The sequence below is a fragment of the Pristiophorus japonicus genome, chromosome 20 (assembly GCF_044704955.1).
Source record: "Pristiophorus japonicus isolate sPriJap1 chromosome 20, sPriJap1.hap1, whole genome shotgun sequence".
In the NCBI taxonomy this organism is placed as follows: domain Eukaryota; kingdom Metazoa; phylum Chordata; class Chondrichthyes; family Pristiophoridae; genus Pristiophorus; species Pristiophorus japonicus.
This window is the reverse complement of record NC_091996.1, coordinates 43,048,186-43,074,373: the sequence shown is the minus strand read 5'-3', so window position 1 is coordinate 43,074,373 and position 26,188 is coordinate 43,048,186. Positions and strand designations below refer to the sequence as shown.

Here is a 26,188-nt window from a genome sequence, read left to right as displayed (position 1 = left end):
GCGAGCAGAAATGTACAGGGCAGAAACCATGAGTCTGCAACTGCCAGCAGGCCTCAGGTGACCCAGATGACTCAGAGTCCCCAACAAAGGATGAATGCAAGGCAATTCACACCTTGTTGGTGTTGTGGAGGCTTCCATTCAGCCTATTCATGGCGCTTCAAAGGGTATATTTGCAAGAGCTGTGGAACAATGGGGCACCTCCAACGAGCTTGCAGACGAGCTGCGAGCTCTGCAAAACCTGCTAACCACCACGTGGCAGAGGAAGATTGGTCCATGGTGGATCAAAGCAATTTCAAGCCTCAGAGAGAGGAGGCAGATGCTGAAGTACACGGGGTGCACACATTTTCGACGAAATGTCCACCTATAATGCTACATGTAAAATTGAATGGCTTACCCGTAGCCATGGAACTGGTCACTGGCGCTAGCCAATCCATCATGAGTAATAAGATATTTGAGAGACTGTGGTGCAACAACGCACTCAGACCAGTCCTGAGCCCCATTCACACGAAACTGAGAATGTACACCAGAGAGCTTATCACTGTACTAGGCTGTGCCGTGGTCAAGGTCACCTACGAGGGCACGGTGCACGAACTGCCACTCTGGATTGTCCTGGGTGATGGATCCACACTGCTTGGAAGGAGCTGGCTGGGCAAAATCCGCTGGAACTGGGATGACATCCGAGTGCTATCACATGCCGATGAGGCCTCATGTGCCAGGGTTCTTAACAAATTTCCATCCCTTTTTGAGCCAGGCATTGGAAACTTTTCCAGGGCAAAGGTGCGGATCCACTTGGTCCCAGAGGCACGACCCATTCACCACAAGGCGCGAGCGGTACCTCACATGATGAGGGAGAGAGTGGAAATCGAGCTGGACAGGCTGCAACGCGAGGGGAACATCACCCCAGTGGACTTCAGCGAGTGGGCCAGCCCGATTGTTCCAGTACTCAAAAGTGATGGCACGGTCAGGATTTGCGGCGATTATAAAGTAACTATGAATCGTTTCTCGCTACAGGACCAATACCCGCTACCTAAGGCAGATGACCTATTTGTGATGCTGGCAGGAGGCAAGACGTTCACCAAGCTCAACATGACTTCGGCCGACATGACGCAGGAGCTGGAGGAGTCTTCGAGGTGACTCACCTGCATCAACACACACAAGGGACTGTTCATCTACAAGAGATGCCCGTTTGGAATTCGGTCGGCTGCAGCGATCTTCCAGAGAAACATGGAGAGCCTACTCAAGTCGGTACCACGCACGGTGGTTTTTCAGGACGATATATTGGTCACGGGTCGGGACACCGTTGAGCACCTACAAAATCTGGTGGAGGTCCTCCAGCGTCTGGGTCACGTAGGGCTGCGGCTGAAGATGTCAAAATGCATCTTCATGGCAACAGAAGTAGAGTTTTTGTGGAGAAAGATCGCGGCAGATGGCATTTGGCCCACAGACGCCAAGACGGAGGCTATCAGGAACGCGCCCAGGCCACAGAACGTCACGGAGCTGCGGTCGTTCTTGGGACTCCTCAACTATTTTGGTAACTTCCTACCGGGGTTAAGCATCCTCTTTGAGCCCCTACATGTGTTATTGCATAAAGGTGAGAACTGGGTATGGGAAAAAAAACAAGTAATTGCTTTTGAGAAAGCCAGAAACACTTTATGCTCCAACAAGCTGCTTGTATTGTATAACCCGTGTAAAAGACTTGCTGCTAGCATGTGATGCATTGTCGTACGGAGTCGGGTGTGTATTACAACAAGCTAACGTTGCGGGGAAGTTGCAACCTGTCGCCTATGCTTCCAGGAGCTTGTCTAAGGCTGAGAGGGCCTACAACATGATTGAGAAAGAGGCATTAGCGTGTGTGTTCGGGGTAAAGAAAATGCATCAGTACCTGTTTGGCCTCAAATTTGAGCTGGAAACCGATCACAAGCCCCTCATATCCCTGTTCACTGAAAACAAGGGGATAAATACTAATGCCTCAGCCGGCATACAAAGGTGGGCACTCGCGCTATTAGCTTATAACTATACCATCCGCAGCAGGCCAGGCATTGAGAACTGAGTGGATGCTCTCAGTCGGCTACCACTGCCCACCACGGAGGTGGAAATGGCACAGCCTGCAGACTTGTTGATGGTCATGGATAAATCACCTGTCACGGCCCGCCAGATTAGTACTCGGACCAGCCAAGATCCTCTGCTGAACCAAGTAAAACCTGTGTACTGCATGGGAGCTGGGCCAGCATCCCCGTTGAAATGCAAGAGCTAATCAAGCCGTTCCAGCGGCGAAAGGACGAACAGTCCATTCAGGCAGACTGCCTGTTGTGGAGTAACGGCGTAGTGCTACCCAAAAAGGGCAGGGAGACGTTCATCTCGGATCTCCACAGCACATACCCGGGTATAGTAATGATGAAAGCCTTAGCCAGATCCCATGTGTGGTGGCCCGGTATCGACTCTGACTGAGAGTCCTGTGTACGACAATGCAGCATGTGTGCTCAGTTGAGCAACACGCCCAGAGAGGCACCACTATGTTTGTGGTCCTGGCCCGCCAGACCATGGTCAAGGATCCACGTCGACTATGATGTCCCGTTTGTTGGTAAAATGTTCCTGGTGGTGGTGGATGCTTTTTCAAAATGGATTGAATGTGAAATAATGTCGGGAAACATCGCCACCGCCACCATTGAAAGCCTGAGGACCATGTTTGCCACCCACGGTCTGCCTGAACTACTGGTCGGTGACAACGGGCCATGTTTCACCAGTGCCGAATTTAAAGAATTCATGACCCGCAATGGGATCAAACATGTCACCTCGGCCCCGTTTAAACCAGCCTCCAATGGGCAGGCATAGCAGGCAGTACAAACCATCAAACAGAGCCTTAAACGAGTCACAGAAGGCTCACTCCAAACCTGCCTGTCCCGAGTACTGCTCAGCTACCGCACGAGACCCCACTCGCTCACAGGGGTGCCCCCGGCTGAGCTACTCATGAAAAGGACACTTAAAACCAGACTCTCGCTGGTTCACCCCAACCTGCATGATCAGGTAGAGAGCAGGCGACAGCAACAAAATGTAAACGATCGTCGAGCCACTGTGTCACGTGAAATTGATCTGAATGACTCTGTGTATGTGCTAAACTATGGACATGGTCCCAAGTGGATTGCGGGCACGGTGATAGCTTAAGAAGGGAGTAGGGTGTTTGTAGTCAAACTAGACAATGGACAAATTGTAGAAAGCACCTGGACCAAACGAGGCTGCGGTTCAGACTGCACTGAACAACCCACAGCAGACACCACCTTTTTCGATTCCACACACACCCAAAGGATCAACGACACCACCCCGGACCAGGAAATCGAATCCATCATGCCCTACAACCCAGCAAGGCCAGGCTCACCCAGCAGTCCTGCAGGGCCAACAACACACCAGCACAGCGAGGGCACAGCCAACACACCAGAACAGACATTTGTACCGAGGCAGTCCACCAGGGAAAGAAAGTCTCCCGACCGCCTCACCTTGTAAATAGTTTTCACTTTGACTTTGGGGGGGGGGGAGTGATGTTGTGTATCTGTAAAGCATGCACTCCCATGTTCTGCCACCAGGGAGCGCATCCCCTGAAGTCCCAAGGGATCCCAGCATCCCTTGGGAGTACTGTATATAAGCCGGCCCCTAAGGCCTGTTCCTCACTCTGCAGTGTCTTAATAAAGACTGAGGTCACTATTACTTTAACCTCCCTGTGTGCAGTCTCATCTGTGTTAGGAACACAATAGTGAAGACAAACGTAGGTCCCTTGCAGTCGGATTCAGGTGAATTTTTAATGGGGATTAAAGAAATGGCAGACCAACTGAACAAATACTTTGGTTCTGTCTTCACGAAGGAAGACACGAATAACCTTCTGGAAATACTAGGCGACCGAGGGTCTAGCGAGAAGGAGGAACTGAAGGATATCCTTATCAGGTGAGAAATTGTGTTGGGGAAATTGATGGGATTGAAGGCCAATAAATCCCCGGGGCCTGATCGGCTGCATCGCAGAGTACTTAAGGAAGTGGCCCTAGAAATAGTGGATGCATTGGTGATCATTTTCCAACAGTCTGTCAACTCTGGGTCAGTACCTATGGACTGGAGGGTAGCTAATGTAACACCACTTCTTAAAAAGGAAAGGAGAGAGAAAGCAGGTAATTATAGACTGGTTAGCCTGACATCAGTCGTGGGGAAAATGTTGGAATCAATATTAAGGATGAAATAGCAGCGCATTTGGAAAGCAGTGACAGGATCCGTCCAAGTCAGCATGGAGTTATGAAGGGGAAATCATGCTTGACAAATCTTCTGGAATTTTATGAGGATGTAACTAGTAGAGTGGACAAGGGAGAACCAGTGGATGTGGTGTATTTGGACTTTCAAAAGGCTTTTGACAAGGTCCCACACAAGAGATTGGTGTGCAAAATCAAAGTACATGGTATTGGGGGTAATATACTGACATGGATAGAGAACTGGTTGGCAGACAGGAAGCAGAGAGTCGGGATAAGCGGGTCCTTTTCAGAATGGCAGGCAGTGACTGGTGGAGTGCCGCAGGGCTCAGTGCTGGGACCCCAGCTCTTTACAATATACATCAATGATTTAGATGAAGGAATTGAGTGTAATATCTCCAAGTTTGCAGATGACACTAAACTGGGTGGCGGTGTGAGCTGTGAGGGGAACGCTAAGAGGCTGCAGGGTGACTTGGACAGGTTAGAAGTGTGGGCAAATGCATGACAGATGCAGTATAATGTGGATAAATGTGAGGTTATCCACTTTGGGGGCAAAAACGCGAAGACAGAATATTATCTGAATGGCGGCAGATTAGGGAAAGGGGAGGTGCAATGAGACCTGGGTGTCATGGTTCATCAGTCATTGAAAGTTGGCATACAGGTACAGCAGGCGGTGAAGAAAGCAAATGGTATGTTGGCCTTCATAGCTAGGGGTTTTGAGTATTGGAGCAGGGAGGTCTTACTGCAATTGTACAGGGCCTTGGTGAGGCCTCACCTGGAATATTGTGTTCAGTTTTGGTCTCTTAATCTGAGGAAGGACGTTCTTGCTATTGAGAGAGTGCAGCGAAGGTTCACCAGACTGATTCCAGGGATGGCTATACTGACATATGAGGAGAGACTGGATCGACTGGGCCTTTATACATTGAAGTATGAGAGGGGATCTCATAGAAACATATAAGATTCTGACGGGACGGGACAGGTTAGATGCGGGTAGAATGTTCCCGATGTTGGGGAAGTGCAGAACCAGGGGACACAGTCTTAGAATAAGGGGTAGGCCATTTAGGACTGAGATGAGGAGAAACTTCTTCACTCAGAGAGTTATTAACCTGTGGAATTACCTGCCGCAGAGAGTTGTTGATGCCAGTTCATTGGATATATTCAAGAGGTAATTAGATATGGCCCTTATGGCAAAGGGGATCAAGAGGTATGGAGAAAAAGCAGGAAAGGAATACTGAGGGAATGATCAGCCGTGATCTTATTGAATGGTGGTGCCGGCTCGAAGGGCCGAATGACCTACTCCTGCACCTATTTTCTATGTTTCTACCCCAGAGGTGGGAAGCTCTGGGAACTTTTGTCACCTGTTCCTTCCAAGCCTACTACATTTACCACATGAAATGTCTCAAATTACTCATGTACTGTATACCAGATGTTATACTCTGAAAATAATCGATCTAGTGTGTATTTGAATGAGTCAGTACTAACTGCTTCCACCATCTCCGTCGAGGGCCCATTCCATAGACTGACCACTTGCTCATTGAAATAATGGCCTGGAACTTGCGGTCGGGATGACGGCGAACTGGCAGCATTCGCCATCATTCCGACTTTGAAACTGACCGCAACTTCGGGATTTGGTGCATGCAGAAAGCGCAAAGCTTCAGCCAGTCAATGACAGCTCCGAAACAGACTGGGGCAGAATTAGCAGCCTTTAAAATGGACAGCAGTTCAGGATTTCCGCATGCACTTGCGTATGCAGCACATCCCAAACTTGCAAACTGTCAATTTCAGACTTGACAGATCATTTGCTCCGACACTGAAATGCTCATTGCTGGCACTGAGTTGGTCTAATTGCCCACCAACTGCCCAGCAATTACACCTGAAAATGCTAGGGCTAGTGCAAACAGGCGTAGGAGCCTGTTTGCACAGCGTAAGGGAACACCGTTTGGAAATCCAAGTACCGTATATACTCGCGTATCATGCGACTTTTGAAGACCTAAATTGTAACCTAAATTTGGGGGGTAGCATGATACGCGAGATACAAAATTTGCGGGTGTGAAGTGCTGGCCAAGATTAGGCTGTTAGGCTGTTAAGCAGACCTTATCCACGCTGAATCTCGGCAGGTATCTCCTGGGCTGGATTGCAGCCTCTATTGTCACTTGTACTGTATCTTTGCTGTGGTCTAGAGATCACCACCCACAACTCCCTCTGAAGTTTGCTGCATTATTAGAGGCTTTAACAATCAAATCTCCATCTATCTCAGCCCATGCTTCTTTTACCCGCAAACACAGTAGAGGCAAATCCGGAGCCTTCATATTCCCTCCCTTCATAAATGATTTCTCTCCTTCCATCATCCAGTCATTCCATTTCTTTCTTATATTGTCTTTAAATGGCTTATTAATGGATACGTCAAGTGGCTGAACGACGCTAGTCAAGCCAGCTGGAATGATTGCTATATTGGTGTTCGATTCGCGAACAGTTTTCACAACAGAATCCACTCGATGTTTCATGATTCGGTTGTTAAGGTCTGTATTCGATCGTTGTTATGTGTTAGGGTACTTGTTACGTGTTGGGTACTTGTTAAACTTGTTTGAAAGCCTAGCCTAGTGGCATCTGGTATCTCAAAAAAGTGACTCGCATGATACATGAGATATATGATAAAATCATGTTTTGGGGACGAAAATTTAGGGGTCGCATGATACGCGAGATCGTAGGATACGCGAGTATATACGGTATATATTTTGTTTTAAAAGCTTAAACTACAAGCCAGTCTTTTCAAACTTACCCTCAGGTGGGTGGTGTTCTGAGTGAGATTGCTATCTTTGAGATTCTGAGGCCAGAAATGGAAACATGTCCTGTTATATCATGGCTTACAAATACCTTCAATGGTGAATGGAGGTAGGTGGAAGTGATAGAACATCATATTCATGCACCTTGCCTCAGAAAACACAGGCAATGATAGCCCCCATCAGAGTAGAACACTCTTCCAAAAATGTCATTGTAAATGGTGTTTTAAATTGAATAAATCCTGAGCTGTTTTACAGTTGAAGGCTTCAACTGAGATGAACATCACAGTAAGTGTGCAATATGATTTTTGTGCCAATCCACCGTAGCCTGGCATATATCCACTATTTTTAGTTTTGAATACGAATAGAAAGTTGCTGCTTTTTACGTGAATGTTGCAAGCAGTTGCATATGACCCACAGGATTATTACAGTTATATTTATAAAAGTAATATATCCTCTTGGCTCGTGAGTGAGAGACTGGGGGTGAATGAGAGACCTTCTTTTTCCTGACTAGAGTACTGGCCCATGTGATTTCAGGTATGCTCCCACTCACGCTGGGGCCCTGGGATCCATGGGCTACAATACTCAGCCCTGCAGCGTCTGGCAGCAACTTCTTGGAGGAGGGTTCCCAGCAGGCAAGTGCACATTTGGTTTGGATGCCCATGGCGTAATCCTTAGTTACACCGCCGGCCGCAAAATCTGAGCCAATATGTATTTCACGTTTACCGCATTTTTGGGTTCTTCATCTACAATCATCTAAAATATTATAAAATACCAGAGTTGTTTTATTGTGGGTGGGGGGGGGTTGGGTGAATGGGTTTAAAAACAATAGAACTAGCAAAGATTAGAAATTATATTCACAAAAGGACCATTTCATTTATCCTTGCTGACTGGAATATCTATTTTGCAATTCACGCAATCACAACATAGTAATATAAACTTGTAATCTTACTCAGATACAATGGTTATTATTATTACAAATGGATGAGAGTATAAGAATAAAGGAATGTGAAATTGCTCCTTTCCTTAAGGCCTGTTACCACTGCAAATTAGCGGCCAGGCTGCGAAGTGGAGTGGCCGCTGACTTTTGGTGGAACGGCCGCTGCTGGCCCAATTGCCTTCGTGAGTTTTCCCGGCAGTGCCCCGATCCCCCCATTATACCGCTCCGCTGCTGCTGATCTGCGGTATGTGCATCATCACCGTGCGCACTGCCGATCTAACTCCCTTCGACGGTGACATTCCCCGCCAAAAATCTTCGGCCCGCTCGGCAGTGCCAATACAAGCTTTCACCCGGTGGTCCAGTGACGCTGTGGCCTTCTACAGCGCCAGTGTGGCTTCACTTAAAGGGGAGGGCCTACTGCCATTGCCGCCACATTTTTTTTGTCGGCCGACTGCCAGGTCAGCTGAACAAATATATCCCCAGGTTCGGCCGCACCACCAACAGGCAGCCTGGCACCCCCTCTTGGGTGCCAGGCTACTGGCCCAGCCTAAACTCTCCCTGGTGGCCCAGTGGCTCGAAGTTTTAAAAGCGCAGAGGCTCGCCCCTTTAAGTGACGAGGAGCGCCATGGTGACGCGGCGCCGTGATGATGTCATCATGGCGGTGTCTCCGCAACGCCCCCAACTTCCACCTTCTGAAGATAAAATGAATTATTAGCAGATTAATTGATCAGAAGTGCTGTGCTGTTTTTGGGTAGTCTTGTAAACAATTTCAGTTCCAGGAACATCACAATAGTAGATGCATTGGTGGTCATTTTCCAACATTCCATGGACTCTGGATCAGTTCCTATGGATTGGAGGGTAGCTAATGTAACCCCACTTTTTAAATAAGGAGGGAGAGAGAAAACAGGGAATTATAGACCAGTTAACCTGACATCAATAATGGGGAAAATGCTGGAATCAATTATTAAAGATGTAATAGCAGCGCATTTGGAAAGCAGTGGCATGATTGGTCCAAGTCAGCATGGATTTATGAAAGGGAAATCATGCTTGACAAATCTTCCATAAGGTTTTGAGGATGTAACTAGTAGAGTGGATAAGGGAGAACCAGTGGATATGATGTATTTGGACTTTCAAAAGGCTTTTGACAAGGTCCCATACAAGAGATTAGTATGCAAAATTAAGGCGCATGGTATTGGGGGTAATGTATTGACGTGGATAGAGAACTGGTTGGCAGATAGGAAGCAAAGAGTAGGAATAAACAGGTCCTTTTCAGAATGGCAGGCAATGACTAGTGGGGTACCACAAGGTTCAGTGCTGGGACCCCAGCTATTTACAATATACATTAACGATTTAGATGAAGGGATTGAATGTAATATCTCCAAATTTGCAGATGACACTAAGCTGGGCGGCAGTGTGAGCTATGAGGAGGATTCTAAGAGGCTGCAGGCTGACTTGGACAGGTTAGATGAGTGGACAAATGCATGGCAGATGCAGTATAATGTGGATAAATGTAAGGATAAATATAGCAAAAACAGGAAGGCAGATTATTATCTGAATGTTGACAGATTAGTAAAAGGGGAGGTGCAACGAGACTTTGGTGTCATGGTACATCAGTCATTGAAAGTAGGCATACAGGTACAGCAGGCAATAAAGAAAGCAAATGGCATGCTGGCCTTCATAGCAAGAGGATTTGAGTATAAGAGCAGGGAGGTCTTACTGCAGTTGTACAGGGCCTTGATGAGACCACACCTTGAGTATTGTGTGCAGTTTTGGTCTCCTAATCTGAGGAAGGATGTTCTTACTATTGAGGGAGTGCAACGAAGGTTCACCAGACTGATTCCCAGGATGGTAGGCCTGACATATGAAGAAAGACTGGATCGACTAGGCTTATATTCACTGAAATTTAGAAGAATGAGAGGGGATCTCATAGAAGGATATAAAATTCTGATGGGACTGGACAGGTTAGATGCAGGAAGAATGTTCCCGATGTTGGGAAAGTCCAGAACCAGGGGTCACAATCTAAGGATAAGGGGTAAGCCATCTAGGACCGAGAAGAGGAGAAACCTTTTCACCCAGAGAATTGTGAACCTATGGAATTCTCTAACTCAGAAAGTTGCTGTTCATTGGATATATTCAATGAGTGGCCCTTACGACTAAAGGGATCAGGGGGTATGGCGAGAAAGCAGGAGTGGGGTACTGAAGTTGCATAATCAGCCATGATCATATTGAATGATGGTGCAGGCTCGAAGGGCCGAATGGCCTGCAGCTGCACCTATTTTCTATGTTTCTATGTTTCTTATAGCATGCTTGCAAATCCATTATCTAAACTGGGGAACAGATTGTGTTGCACCAGCCACTCCATATGCCACAGCACAATCATTTACATTGCAGCTTTACCACGGAGCTCAAAACAGAAAAGAGACCACTCATGAAGCATTGTAACCAAATTTAACATTAAAAGTACGACCTACTGATTGTTATAAAATAGATTCTGATTATTTAATATCGATCAACTTTTACATGTGCAATAATGAAAATCAAATTTAGGACCACTGCTGCGACATTTAAATATGTTTTCTGATCTGACTGTTAGTTGCTTGCATATAATGGGTCATGTGCTTTCTTACTTCAATCCTTCCTGATATCTGATATTTGCAGATGGTTATGCTGAAACATATTGTAACATAAATTTTTTTATAAATGTATCTTCACTTTTAATTTAAAAAGTGCAAAGGGCTTGCTTCTGTACACAGAATAAAAAATAGAAGTACAGAAATCGCTCCTATTCTCGATGCATCAGCATCGGTAGCGAAGAGAAATTTAAACAGAACTAGAAATGAAGAAAAACATTTTTTTTAAATTACCGTTGAGTCGTTCTTGATCAGCAATAACAGATTAACAGCATTTCAAAACACGACAGGCATCTTTCTCGTGCAACATTATTTTTCCTTACTTGTTTCCTCATTGTAGCAGGTTTGGTGAAATTTTCCCATGTAGAACTCCAGGCCGATAATGGCAAACATCACGATCGCAAAGAACAGCAGAAGCCCAATCTGAAGCAGGGGGACCATCGCTTTCATTATCGACTTCAACACAACTTGCAAACCTGATTGAAGGAGAAAAGAGATTGATAGACTTTGGTTAGGCATGGGTATTAAGGGCTACGGAACCAAGGCAGGTAGATGAAGTTAAGTTACGGATCAGACATGATCTGGTTGAATGGCGGTAGAGCCTCGAGGGGCTGAATGGCCTACTCCTGTTTCTATGTTCCTAAATCAGCCGGTTTGTTCAATCAATTTAAATTACATTTTCCCTGTTTAAAAACATGCTTGATTCAAAATTAAATGTTCAAGTCTTTTACTTATAGAATGCAATTAAATTGAAAGGTTGGTGATTGTGAAAACTTGCATTGAAGAGAAAATTAACCAATCTATGGGCCCAAATTTGGCCCTCCATTTTTTTCCACGCACCTCCGAGCCCCCCGCCGACTTTTTACTTTGAAAGCTGCACCGAAAAACTTGCTGCGATCATGGCCGCTTGTCGGGCCATCTGTGGAGCTGGCGTAGTATACAATGAAGAGAGGGGGTGGAGCTAGATCCGTGCTGGCCGCGTAGAGCCGGTGGGGGGGCGGGGCCTAATCTGAGTGACTGTGTGAGTGCCAGCAGCACACGCATGCGGGTTGCAGAATTCGCGCATGCTCAGTGGGGCATTACCATTGGCAATCGGCCATTTTTAAAGGGAGAACCTCTCACTGAGTTTTGGATGCCTGCTTGATGTTTTGAAAGCTGTAGGAGTGCTGTTTGGAGTACTCTGCAAGAAATCAGCTGCTAAACCTCCACAAGAAGTGCTGCATAGGTGAGAATAATTCATTGCTGCAAGCAAAATAAGGACTTTTAAAAATCACTGAGTGTCAATTCAATAGAGCAATGCAACACCGTGCCCCAAGAACAAAGAATTTCACGCGTCAAGAAGTGGAGGTACTAGTGAATATAATCGAGGAAAGATGGCAGGAGCTGGATAGGAGCAACAGAGGTCGCGTAAAAATGCAACCCAAAGATATTAATAAATGCTGGACCAAACTTGCAGAAGATTACTGCGCAGTGGTGAATACCACGAGAAGTGGAAGACAGTGTAAAAAGAAATGGCAGGACCTTGGTCAAGCAGTTAGTGTAAGTAATATTTTCATTTGTTAATGGAATTGCATCTGTAAATGTGACCATCTGTATATGTCCCATCCAGCAGAAAGACACCCTCTCGAACAAGTTATGTTTTAATCTTTGCAGAAGAAATTGGCCCAAAACAAAAGGGAAAGAACTCGAACAGGAGGAGGCCCACCAAACCTTCACCCACTGACACCCTTGGAACAGAGGGTCGCTGCTTTGATGGGTCTTAGCTGGAGAAAAGCAATCAGTACTGCACAAGCTGGGCCCACACGCGAGGAAGAGGGTAAGTAGTGAAAATTACTCGTGGCCCTTCAAAACAACCTGCTGCCTGTCCTGCTACGGGTGAGCCTACTCATGCCACTATATCCTGCCCCCTCCTCTGCTGCTAACCATTTGACTGTTCGGTTATATTTTGCAGAACCTGATGCCAATCCTGAAGATACAGAAGAAGATTCAGACGCGGGCGAGCCAGGCCAACTTTGTAGTGGGGAGGGGGTGGCCATGGAGAGGTATGAAGGGGAGAATCTTGAACTTGCTTTGCCAAGCACTTCCATGATTTCTGGTTCGTCATTCTGTGGTTTGAGCGCGGCCCAGTCCCTGCATAGTGGTTTAGGGTCTGGTTCAACATTCCATGGTTTCAGCTCATCCCAGTCCCTGCATAGAGGTTTAGGGTCTGGTTCAACATTCCGTGGTTTCAGCTCATCCCAGTCCCTGCATAGAGGTTTAGGGTCTGGTTCAACATTCCGTGGTTTCAGCTCATCCCAGTCCCTGCACAGTGGTTTAGGGTCTGATTCGACATTCTGTGGTTTCAGCTCATCCCAATCCCTGCATAGTGGTTTAGGGTCTGGTTCAACATTCCGTGGTTTCAGCTCATCCCAGTCCCTGCATAGTGGTTTAGGGTCTGGTTCGACATTCTGTGGTTTCAGCTCATCCCAGTCCCTGCATAGTGGTTTAAGATTTGGTCCGGCATTGGATGCTTTCGAAAGTCCAGAGGTTGTGGGTTCCAGTGCTGCTGGAATGCAGTATGGAACACCTAGGGGCCCACCATCCGAGGTTCTAGGTCCCACTCCTGCTGGAATACAGCATGGAACACCCAGTGACCCATTGTCCCAGCCTGCGACTCCCAGTGCTGGTGGAATGCAGCCTGTAACACCCATGGCCACACCTTCCCAGCCTGCGCCTGCCACACCTTCCCAGCCTGCGCCTCACACTGGATGGATTCCGCTAGACAGACCCAGGGCAAGGCCAAGGAGAAATGTACCACGCTGTCCTGAGCTGGAGGGTGCAACAGATGTGGCTCAAGTGAAGGCATTGGGAATGGAAACCAATGAGCTTACCCGATCACGCGTGAACACCGTCAATGGGGTGGGTGAAGAGGTAACGACATTGACGGCAGAAATAGTAATAATGTCACGGGACATGAGGGAGGACATTTCAGAGGCAGCGGGAACGACGGCACAGGCCATCAGGGAGGGAATTTCAGAGGCAGCTGGAACGATGGCACAGGCCATCAGGGAGGGAATGTAACAGGCAGCCGAAACAACAGCACAGGCCATCAGGGAGGTAGCTGCTGCAATAAGGGAACACAGCCAGGCCAATCTACTGCCACTCCCACGGCAATCCCCGCACTAGTCTCTGTAGAGACACAAGCCGTAACCCCGCCCCCTCCCCCTCTACCACCACCCCCCATGAAGCATTGCACATTCACCAAGATGTGGATCTGAGATAGGTACAGCCTTTCTTTGCTGCTGTTGTTTTTGTTGTTGTTGTTGATTTTACTCTTGAAAGTTTTTTTGTAAGCGATGTAACTTTACAAGACTAAAGTGACCTTAAAGTTTTTAAGTGATCTTACAGTGTAAGTTTTTTCTAATGGAAATTGTTTTGTAAGTTTTGAAACTTTACAACTTATAAGTGATCTTAGGGTTTTTAAGTGATCTTAGAGTGTAAATGTTCTCACATTTTGTAAGTTATTTAATTTTGCACCTAAAAAGTGATCTTGAAGTGTAAGTGATTTTCGAGTGTAAGATTTATCACATTGAAATTGTTTTGTAACTTTTGTAACTTTACAAGTTTATAAGTGATCTTAAAGTTTTAAGTGATCTTAGAGTCATATTAAAGGACAGTTTGACAAAAGAATTATTTTATTACACTAAAGTGTACATTCTAAAATTTTCAATAAAATATTTTTTACATTGAAACTGAATCATGTTCCATTAACACAGCACACAGCCCAGCTCTTCTCACTCCCCAAACAAGGTAAGAAACCCAAAGGTCTTTTGTTCTCTCCCCCTCCTGTCATGTGACTTCTCTATCCCTCCTCATCAGCAACTCCCCCCACAGCCTGCCACGTTCTTTCTCACTCTCCCCGCCAGCCCCACTCCCCCCGACAGCCTGCTGCATTCTTTCTCACTCTCGCCCCCCCTCCCACAGCCTGCCATGTTCTTTCTCGCTCCCCCCCCCACCCCCTCTCCCACAGCCTCGATTCTTGCCCTGGCCGAAGGGCTTGCCGCAGTCCCGCACCTTGCCCTAGCCGAACAGACTCCAGCACGGCCAGCCTTCAGTTTAATGTAGGATTTGATGCAGTACTTTTATTTGTTACTTTAATTATTTACTTCACTTCGTTATTTTTTATTGAATTATTATTACTGCTTGTTTTTTTATTTGTTATTTATTGATTGCTTATTACTTTGGTCTTGGTGATTCAGGTGCAGGGTTGCTTCTATTTTATTTGTTAATGAATTGCATCTTACTTTTTGTGCTTTGTTTGGTGCTTGGTGGTGCTTGAAATGTAGTTAATTGCACTGATCCTTAACTGTAATAAGGTCTTTCTGTGCAGACAAAAGTGAACACATACGCTGCCCAAAGTTAGTTTAGCACAACCTTTTTCTGACCAAATTAGAATAAATGGTGTAAGTGGCTGGGAACGCCCCCTTTTGGAAAAAAAATGGAGCTAACAAAAAACCTAACTAACTCACTTACACTGGCGCAAATTAAATGGCCATATTTGCAACTTAAAAGATACACCAGAAAAATCAAGTTACACCAAAAAAAACGGTGCAACTCAGGGGGAAATTTGGGCCCGATATGTTTCAGTAAAATATGCTGAATGCAAATCAATCAAAACACATAGAACACATTTGAAAATATATAATGGATGCCTCTCCAGCAAAAAAAGGAAACATGCCCATTTGAAATATAAGCTGCCGTTACATAGAAACACAGGAAATAGGTGCAGGAGTAGGCCATTCGGCCCTTCGAGCCTGCAACGCCATTCAATAATATCATGGCTGATCATTCCCTCAGCACCCCTTTCCTGCTTTCTCTCCATACCCCTTGATCTCTTTAGCCGTAAGGGCCATATCTAACTTCCTCTTGAATATATCCAATGAACTGGTATCAACAACTGCACCTATTTTCTATGTTCCTATGTTTCTATGACACCCAGGTCTTGTTGCAGCTCCCCTTTTCCTAATCTGCCACCATTCGGATAATATTCTGCCTTTGTGTTTTTGCCCCCAAAATGGATAACTTGACATTTATCCACATTATATTGCATCTGCCATGCATTTGCCCACTCACCTAACCTGTCCAAGTCACCCTGCAGCCTCTTAGCATCCTCCTCACAGCTCACACTGCCACCCAGTTTAGTGTCATCTGCAAACTTGGAGATATTACACTCAATTCCTTCATCTAAATCATTCATGTATATTGTCAAGAGCTGGGGTCCCAGCACTGAGCCCTGCGGCACTCCACTAGTCACTGCCTGCCATTCTGAAAAGGACCCGCTTATCCCAACTCTCTGCTTCCTGTCTGCCAACCAGTTCTCTATCCACATCAGTACATTACCCCCAATACCATGTGCTTTTATTTTGCACACCAATCTCTTGTGCGGGACCTTGTCAAAAGCCTTTTGAAAGTCCAAATACACCACAGCCATTGGTTCTCCCTTGTCCACTCTGCTAGTTACATCCTCAAAAAATTCCAGAAGATTTGTCAAGCATGATTTCCCTTTCATAAATCCATGCTGACTTGGACCGATCCTGTCACTGCTTTCCAAATGTGTTGCTATTTCATCCTTAATGATTGATTCCAATATTTTCCCCACTACTGATGTCAGGCTAACCTGTCTATAATTACCAGTTTTCTCTCTCCCTCCTTTTTTTAAAAAGTGATGTTACATTAGCTACCCTCCAGTCCATAGGAACTGATCCAGAGTCGATAGACTGTTGGAAAATGATCACCAATGCATCCACTATTTCTCGGGCCACTTCCTTAACTACTCTGGATGCAGACTATCAGGCCCCGGGGATTTATCGGCCTTCAATTCCATCAATTTCCCCAACACAATTTCCCGCCTAATAAGGATATCCTTCAGTTCTTCCTTCTCACTAGACCCACTGCCCCCTAGTACATCCGGAAGGTTATTTGTGTCTTCCTTCGTGAAGACAGAACCAAAGTATTTGTTCAATTGGTCTGCCATTTCTTTGTTCCCCATTATAAATTCACCTGAATCCGACTGCAAGGGACCTACGTTTGTCTTCACTAATCTTTTTCTCGTTACATATTGAGAGAAGCTTTTGCAGTCAGTTTTTATGTTCCTGGCAAGCTTCCTCTCTTACTCTATTTTCCCCCTCTTAATTAAATCCTTCGTCCTCCTCTGTTGAATTCTAAATTTCTCCCAGTTCTCAGGTTTGTTGCTTTTTCTAGCCAATTTATATGCCTCTTCCTTGGTTTTAACACTATCCTTAATTTCCCTTGTTAGTCACGGTTGAGCCACCTTCCCCATTTTATTTTTACTCCAGACAGGGATGTACAATTGCTGAAGTTCATCCATGTGATTGTTAAATGTTTGCCATTGCTTATCCACCGTCAACCCTTTAAGTATCCTTTGCCAGTCTATTCTAGCCAATTCACGCCTCATACCGTCAAAGTTACCTTTCCTTAAGTTCAGGACCCTAGTTTCCGAATTAACTGTGTCACTCTCCATCTTAATAAAGAATTCTATCATATTATGGTCACTCTTCCCAAGGGGCCTCGCACAACAAGATTGCTAATTAGTCCCTTCTCATTACACATCACCCAGTCTAGGATGGCCAGCTCTCTAGTTGGTTGTTCGACATATCGGTCTGGAAAACCATCCCCAATACACTCCAGGAAATCCTCCTCCACCGCATTGCTACCAGTTTGGTTAGCCCAATCAATATGTAGATTAAAGTCGCTCATGATAACTGCTGTACCTTTATTGCACACATCCCTTATTTCTTGTTTGATGCTGTCCCCAACCTCACTACTACTGTTTGGAGATTTTAGATAACACCTTGTAGACAATTGGGTGTGTCTTAATTTCAAGGTCACAACAAATGCTGTTCTTCTTTATGGAGGACAGTATAAGGAAAGGTACACTTGCTTATAGGAAATGAATTCTTCCATGAACATTCTCCTGTGAACTCATCCCTTTTTGGTGTGGAAGCAAGTCATCCTCGATACGAGGGACCGCCTAATACTACTAATAATTTCATCATGAAAGACAAAAGCTCATTTTTAAAAATGTTTGGAAAACATGAAATGTAAAATATTCCTGAAGACTCTGGATTTAATGTTTAACTTGAAACTTTCTGTTGTTTGTTACAGTCGGTGGATATTGATTATAGATGAGGAAAAACAGAAAATGTATACATTGAAAGAAATGCAGTTGTATTCAACTTTGAGCCACAGACCTCATCAAATGATGACTGTTAAAAGTCAAGGTCATAACAAATGCTGTTCTTCTTTATGGAGGACAGTATAAGGAAAGGTGTACTTGCTTATAGGAAATGAATTCTTCCGTGAACATTCTCCTTTGCATACACTGGGCCAAAAACACCCAAAGTTAATCTCTCCTTATGAGGCAAAGATTCCCTTTTAAACTAAATAATCAGCTGATGTACAAATGGAACACAGCATCACCACACCAAACAACAGATCCGTTCCATGATAGAGATCGAAGCAACAAGTACTAATCGAAGACTGTCTGCACTAAGTAGGAAAGGGAAGGAACTTACATTTACACAGCACCTTATCATACTTTTCAGTATGCCACAAAGTGCATCGACATGAATTTTATTCATTTGCTGTATTTGTCAATGGTTGAGCCACTGTCTTATTTTTCTGGTGTTTCTCAGGTTTCAAAAATATTGCCGAAGCTCTTAACAGGAGCAGAGAATTCTCCATTGCAACTAATGTCAGGAGGGGATTGATTTGAAGCACTGGATCATCTCATGTGAGTCTCCTTCTTCAGGCTAGACTATCTTTGATCATATTTGACTGCAGAGTGTTCAGTTTATCAAAGCTGTACGACTGATTATTTAGGATTAACAATGATTTATGTGCCTTTGAACTGGAAAAACTGGAATCAAGGGGATGAGGTTTCGGCAGCTCCTACAGTGAAACATTCTACTTGGACGAATTCAGCCTGCAAGTTAGGAAATGACATTGAACTCCATTAACTGCTTGATAGATCTCTGTTTTCATAAGGTCTGAATGTACAAGATCAATTAAATAATGTCAGAGGTGTTCTCCTCTTGTGGACCTGGCAGCTGCATGTGCTGTCTCTGATCTTCCCTTTTGGCAGACGACCAAGGGAATGGATGGCTACATCTGCAGCCTCCCCCATGACCTTTTTCCAGCTGCAAACACCATTCCATCACCTTTCAAGAGCCCCAGTCATATGTCATACAGCACACACGCTTGTGCATTCTTCTTACCGTAACTCACTGTGTTACTGCACACTCTGTCTCCGTGCTTCAGGCACTCTATGTCTTCACCTTTATAACACCCTCAAAGCCTCCCTGATAAAATGCAACATCCCCACTGACACCTGTGAGACCCTTGCCAAAGATCGCCCTAAGTGGAGGAAGTGCATCCGGGAGGGCGCCGAGGACCTCGAGTCTCATCGCCGAGAGCATGCAGAAATCAAGCGCAGACAGCGAAAAGAGCATGCGGCAAACCTGTCCCACCCTCCCTTACCCTCAACGACTATCTGTCCCACCTGTGACAGAGACTGTGGTTCTCGTATTGGACTGTTCAGCCTAAGGATCATGTTTCGAGTGGAAGCAAGTCTTCCTCGGTTCCGAGGGACTGCCTATGAATGAATGAATGAATGAATGAATGAATGAATGAATGAATGAATGAATGAATGAATGATAGATATTGGCTTATGAACATACGAACAATGAAGGACAGGTAAATACCCTCTGGTCCATCGAGTCTGTCCCACACAATTGCGATACCTTGTGTATCACAATATATACAGTCTCCACCCCACCCGAAACCATGCCATCTCCCGGAAGAGACAAAAAACAGATAAAAAACCCAGGCCAATTTGGGGTCATTCCTCTCCGACCCATCTAGGCGATCAAAACTAGTCCAGGAGATCTGGTCCTGAATTCCCTGCAATACCTACCTTCTGTAAGAGGTGATCTCCATCCCAGCCAGAAACAGGTCCAGCTCTCGCTTGAAGGAATTAAGCCAAGGACTGTATATATTGTGATCCACTGCACTAGATGGCAGCATGTTCCAGAAGTCCATTATTCTCTGGAAAAAGAACCACCTTCTGACATCTAACCTCGATCTAGCCTTATATAACTTAAATTTGTGAAACCGTGGTCCTGCCTACCCTAGTTAATTGAAACAAACTGTCAACTGGAACACAATGTATTGCCTTCATTATCTTATAAACCTCAACCAGATCACCTCTGCTTGCTGCTGGCCAGTATGTAGTGGTAGAAGCCAAATACTGGGTGCAACTTAGCCTGGATGTGGATGAGTAGTAGCACATTTCAATACATGAAATAATATTTTCACCCATTGTGACTAGACGAGGTAGACCCAAGGCATATGAAGAGATTGGAAATGAAGCTTAATTAAGTTGTCCCAACAATGCCTGTTTCTCCATTTGTCATTTTGAGGGTAATGAACAGAATGAAAAAATTATTTGGATGTTGTAAGCAATAAAGAAATCCATTTGCAAATGTTTAAACAATGTGCAAAAGATGAGGGCTTCAATGCTACCATGGTTGCCCTTTTAGAATATCCACTTGGTTGAAAAAGGTAAGTCGCAACACTGCAAAGCACATTAAATATGGGCTGGCCAAACAGTGGAAGATTCCTTGCACCAGTTCACAAATCATATTTAATTGGCCTGGGTTTTTTTCAACCTGTGATTTGGATGTTGAAGGGGAGCTTTAACCATATAAATATTTATGAATTTAAATACTATAGAATTAAGCAATTTTTAAAAAGCCACTAACTAGTTATTTTTGTTGAAATAGTTAACGTGATAGTAATGATTAATGATTAGTGAAGAAGAGTTGTAGAAATTTAATGGCACATAACATATTTTACCTCGGTTTTCTGTTGTCAATAATAAAATGACGTTCTAAGATTCTATGGCTGTATTTGATGTACCTGTTTTTAATATGAAAAATGAAATGTACATAAATGCTCCTATGGAACATATAATACTAACTAATTCTTAGACAGGAAAAATGTAACCATAAAAAATACAAGCCAGTGTGCAACATACTTGGAATTCCTGATACAAGTTTCAGCGGTCGTAGTACTCGGACAGCCCTCAAGGTTCTCAGATCGAAGTCTGTCCCAACAGTGGCTAAAATCCTGCACAATAACAAAGATTAGAATATTAACCTTCCAATAACATCATCACACAGAAAATAGAGTTTCAGACAATTGCACAGAAAACTGTGTTAAGCAAATACAATTAACCTAGGAGTAGACTATTCTTTAATACATCCTTGTATTTACAAGTTCACACCAATTCATTCAGCTTCCAATTTTTGGTGTATTTTTGTGTGTCAATTTGTGCTGGGTCGGGACAGATTTGTGTGGTGGACTCGTCCACTACATAATGGAGATGAAGTTGTGGTCCCTATGGGTACTTATGCGTCCATAACGGCCCTGCAAGTTCTGGGTTTCGGCATGCATTATGCATGCGCTGAAACCCGGGACTTGTGATCTGTCAAGAATCCTCTTAGCAGATTGCACACATCTGAAAGAAAAGGGCCTCTGGGGGCACAGTATTGGGCTATTTGCCCAACTTCTGCCCAGCGAATGCCCTTGAAATTCTTGCGCCTGGTATAAGCGGGTGTAAGGCCTTCTTTTGCCAGTATATGAGTTTTTTTTCATTGAAAAATAACAACTTTTTACTCATTTATACATTAAAAACCCTGTCCATTAAGGTAAGTTTATTTTTAGCCCCGTTAAAACATAATGACCCAGAATTCGCAGACGGAAGCTTCCGATGTCTCCGACCACAAAAGTTTCTACCAAAGTACCTAGTAGTCCCAGAGGACTTTTGTTACTGGGCCTCTACGAGAAGGCCTGCATAGAGGCCCACGTATCCCAGGAGCATATGTGCTTTGTACGCATCCCTGGGATCACGTGGGCCAGCCCGACCTATCGCATGCCGAAACCCGGAAATTGTTGGACACCTCCAGGTGCAAGCACACCTCTACGCGCTGTAAGGGCCGCAAATTCAGGGCCCAAATATTTTGTTTAAAATATTTAATTAGATGGCATTTTAATTAATTTTAAATATGTAATTTTTTTTTAAATTTCATATGTTTGTATATTTTTTTTAAGTGATCTCCATTCATACTTATTTGCCCATAGAAACAAATTCCCCAAAAGTATGAATGGGGATTCCCTTCTTTTATTGGTTGGGCAAGCCCACGTGATCCCATGGGCACTCGTGAACCGCATGCGCCCCTGTGATGCGTGGGCCTCTATGCAGGCCTACGTTAGCGGCCCAGGAGCGCAGGTTGTCGAATCTCCCGGACCACCAGGTAAATTTGTAGATTTTTTGCAGGTCAGAGGCATCTGCCCACGTGAAGCCTCCGACCGCAAATTCTGGGCCAAGGGTTTGAGTGGACCTCAATCCATCTTGCGCTGGGCCCGTATAGGAGGCACACAGAGAGAAAGACAGGTGGGAGGGGAAAGAGAGCAGTACAGAAGCTGCCTGAATACAGGCTTGGTGCCAGGCTAGGGCAAAGTTTATGACGGCTGGCTGCCAGATACATTTTTCTGTAATTGGGTCCTCTTGGCAGACATTCTTCACATATCTGGCAAGCTCACTTGAGGTAGTCGCCAACACAAACCAATATAGAAACAGCTAGTAACTTAGCGGGTGGCATTGCTGTTCACCAGTAAAGTGATGTGGACTCTTATCGAATTGGCAGCCCGTTTTACTCCATGCTCAATTTTCTTTTCCATTGACATCAATTTGAAATAAAATTGGGCACTGTGTAAAACAGGTTGCTGATTCACTATGAGCACATATCGAAGACCATTAGTCGGGGTCGATTCAGATCTGGATCCGAGAGATGTTAAATTAGAATTCTCCAAACTATTCTCCAAAGACTCAGGAGTGAAGAAGTGAGGTTCAAAGGACTCATGGCTCATTTGTGTATTTTAATATGTGGGCATGTTTTAAAACACAAAAGAGTTCAGCCAAACACGGTAACTTTTTCTAACTTCTGCCATTACCATTTCAATTCGGCACATCATCCTTTTGTCTCTCAGATCTCTCCTGCCTTCCACAGACCTTCCCTTTTGTTCTTTCTTCCCCTCCCCCTTTCAGTGCTCCTTAAGAATGTTAATTTCGAACATTCGCCATTTCTGACGAGGGACATCGATCTGAAACGTTAACTCTGTTTCTCTCTCCACAGATGCTGCCTGACCTGCTGAGATTTCCAGCATTTTCTGTTTTTATTTCAGATTCCAGCATCTGCAGTATTTTGCTTTTGTACCGTAACTTTTTTTTTCTGTTCAAAACGTCTAGGTTTTACCTCATATCTTGCTGATCCAAGAAAATAAATGCCCATCTCTCCGACATCCTCCAGCCCTATAACTCTCCAAGATCCATGTACTCCTCTGAGTCCAGCCTCTTCGCACCCAATTTTCATCGCTCCACCATTGGCAGCCTTCAACTGCCTCGGCACTAAGCTCTGAAATTCTCTGTCTTTCGGATGTGATGTTAAACCGAGAAGTCTGCTCTCTCAGGTGGACATAAAAGATCCCATGGCACTATTTCGAAGAAGAGCAGGGGAGTTATCCCCGGTGTTCTGGCCAATATTTATCCCACAATCAATATAACAAAAACAGATTATGTGGTCATTATCACATTAATGTTTGGTGTGAGCTAATTGGCTGCCGCATTTCCCAAATTACAACAGTGACTACACTTCAAAAATACTTCATTGGCTGTAAAACACTGAGATATCCGGTGGTCGTGAAAGGTGCTATATAAATGTAAGTCTTTCTTTCTTTAAACTTTGCCGCCTACCTCTTTTGCCTCCTTTATGATGCTCCTTAAAACCAACCCCTTTGACCAAGCTTTTGGTCACCTGTCCTAATTTCCCGGATTTTATGGTGCCTTTAGAATGACCCCGCAAGTTCAGAGTTCCTGCATGCGCTCCACATGTGCGAAAACCCAGAACTTGCGATCTGTCAAGTTTCGCTTGGGTAGAGCCAGCGCATCCGCTGTAAATTCACTTTCTCCGGCACAGAGTTGGGCTATTTTCCCAACTACTGCCCAACGAATACCCATGAAACCCTTATGCCTGGTAAAAGCAGGTGTAAGGTCTTCTTTTACCAGTGTAAGGGTTAAAATAAATGTAATTTAAAAAAAATGATTTAACATTCGCTTACATCTACAATTAGTTTAGGTAAATTTTGTCCTGTTTAAAAAAATGTTTACATTTATTTTTCAAAAAATTAGATTTTTATTTTAAGAGTATTTGAATTCACTTTTGAACTTGTGATCATTTATTTTTATTTAAGTGGTGTGAAACTTTATTTATTGGGTGATTTCTATTATGCTTAAGGGGATTCGGTACATAAATAGAATAACCATACACATCATAGGAATCCCCCTTTTTGATTGGTTGGCCTGGCCCACATGATCCCAAGGTTGCTTGCGAACCGCCTGCGCTCCTGGGATGCGTGGGCCTTTACGCAGGCGTATACCTGCAGGCCCAGGACTGGAACAGTCCAAAGTTCCGAAGACACCAGGCAAGTTCGTAACTTTCTTTCGGTTCGGAGGCCTACCCAGGTGGCAAGCCTCCGAGCACAATTTCCAGGCCAATATCTCATGTGGCTTGATGTCAAATTTTATTTGATAATGTTCCTGGGATGTTTTTACTTTGCTAAATGCAAGTTATTGTTATTGATACTCATCAGTTTTATATATGGCAAGTTATACGATCAAATTATAAATGCATAGCTCAGTTTTTTCAAGATAAAGGAAGTATTAGAAATGGCATTACTACACACAGATTACCTGCTGCGTTTGCCAACACAACAGTGACTGCACTTCAAAGATGGCACATTGTCTGCAAAGTGCTTTGGGATGTTCTCAGGATGTAAATGGTGCTCTAGTTCATTCTTTGTAATATTGCACACAGTAGGGGGGGGGGCGGTAATTTTCAACTTGGACTTCGAGGTGATAACCTGGAACAAAAATCAGGCATGTTGAAGTGGGTGATCCGGTCTGCCAGGTTACTGCCCAGACAGTGAAGATGAAAAATATCCCCAATAATTTCTAGGCTCTTATGTTCTCATGTACAGATAAGAAAAAAAGTGAAAACTTGTACTTGGCACATTTCAAGACCTCGAGACGCCTCAAAGCACTTTACAGGCAATGAAGTATTTTTGAAGTGCAGTCGCTACTGTAATGAAGGAAACGTGGCAGCCAATCTGCATACCGCAAGCTCCCACGAGCAGCAATCTGATAATGATCAGATAATCTGTTTTTTTAGATGTTGGTTGAGGGCTAAATATTGGCCAGGACACCAGGGATAACTCCCCTGCTTTTCTTGGAAATAGTGTCACGGGATCTTTTATGTCTATCTTAGAGGGCAGACAGGGCCTCGGTTTAACGTCTCATTTGAAAGACAGCACACTGTCAGTGCAGCACTCCCCCAGTACTACACTGATGTGTCATGTCTTTGAAGCATATAGGAGAGCGGGTATCACTATTGCTCTGTAGACCATGATTTTGGTGCTGGGTTTGAGATCTGGTCTTCAAACACTCTCTTCCTCAGGCTGCACTGGCACACTGAAGGCAGTGTTGGACTTCGTCATCGGCGTTTGCCCCTGTTGACAGTAGGCTCCCAAGGTATGGAAAATGGTCCACGTTGTTGATTTTGATAAACAGAGAGCAGTACTGTGTGGCGGGGGCAGGTTGGTGGAGGACCTTTGTCTTATGGATGTTTAGTGTAAGGCCCATGCTCTCATATGCTTCGGTGAAGATGTTGACGATGGTTTGGAGTTCGACCTCTGAGTGTGCAGACGCAAGCGTGACTTCATACTATAATTCAATGACAGAGGATGGGATGACCTTGGATCTGGACTGGAGGCGACGGAGGTTGAACAATTTCCCATTTGTTCTGTAGATTAGCTCCACTCCAGTGGGAGCATTGCAGCAAGGAAGATTGAGAAGAGCATTGGTGCGATGACACAGCCTTGCTTGACCCCGGTCCGGACCATGTACAGCAGGCACCTCAAAGCACTGGACAAGTACCATCAATGCTGCCTCTGCAAGATCCTGCAAATCCATTGGTAGGATAGGTGCAGCAACATCAGTGTTCTCGCTCAGGCCAACAACCCCAGCATCGAAGCATTGACCACACTCGATCAGCTCCGATGGATGGGCCACATCATCCGCATGCCCGATTCGAGACTCCCAAAACAAGCGCTCTACTCGTAGCTCTGACATGGCAAGAGAGCCCCAGGTGGGCAGAGGAAACACTTCAAGGACACACTGAAAGTCTCCTTGAAAAAGTGCAACATCCCTACCAACACCTGGGAATCCCTGGCCGAGGACCGCTCAAAGTGGAGGACAAGCATCCGCCAAACACCTCGAGTCTCTCTGCCGGGAGCAAGCGGAATTCAAGAGTAAACAGTGGAAGGAGCTCATGATAACCCAAGTATCCCAACCACCTGTCCCTTAAACCACCATCTGCCCCACCTGTGACAGAGACTGTAGGTCCTGCATTGGACTCATCAGTCACCTGAGAACTCATA

General features: G+C 44.8%; 1 protein-coding gene across 1 annotated transcript in view; it reads right to left on the bottom strand.

Annotated features, from left to right (window-relative positions):
• Positions 1-26,188, bottom strand: part of LOC139232507 (probable voltage-dependent N-type calcium channel subunit alpha-1B) — a 958,198-nt gene that overhangs the window by 540,063 nt on the left and 391,947 nt on the right. The window contains exons 5-6 of the mRNA XM_070862825.1: positions 20,670-20,761; positions 10,897-11,049 (exon numbers count right to left, since the gene is read on the bottom strand). Of these exons, the coding sequence (XP_070718926.1) occupies positions 10,897-11,049; positions 20,670-20,761 (245 nt within the window). The remainder of the gene's footprint in view (positions 1-10,896; positions 11,050-20,669; positions 20,762-26,188) is intronic.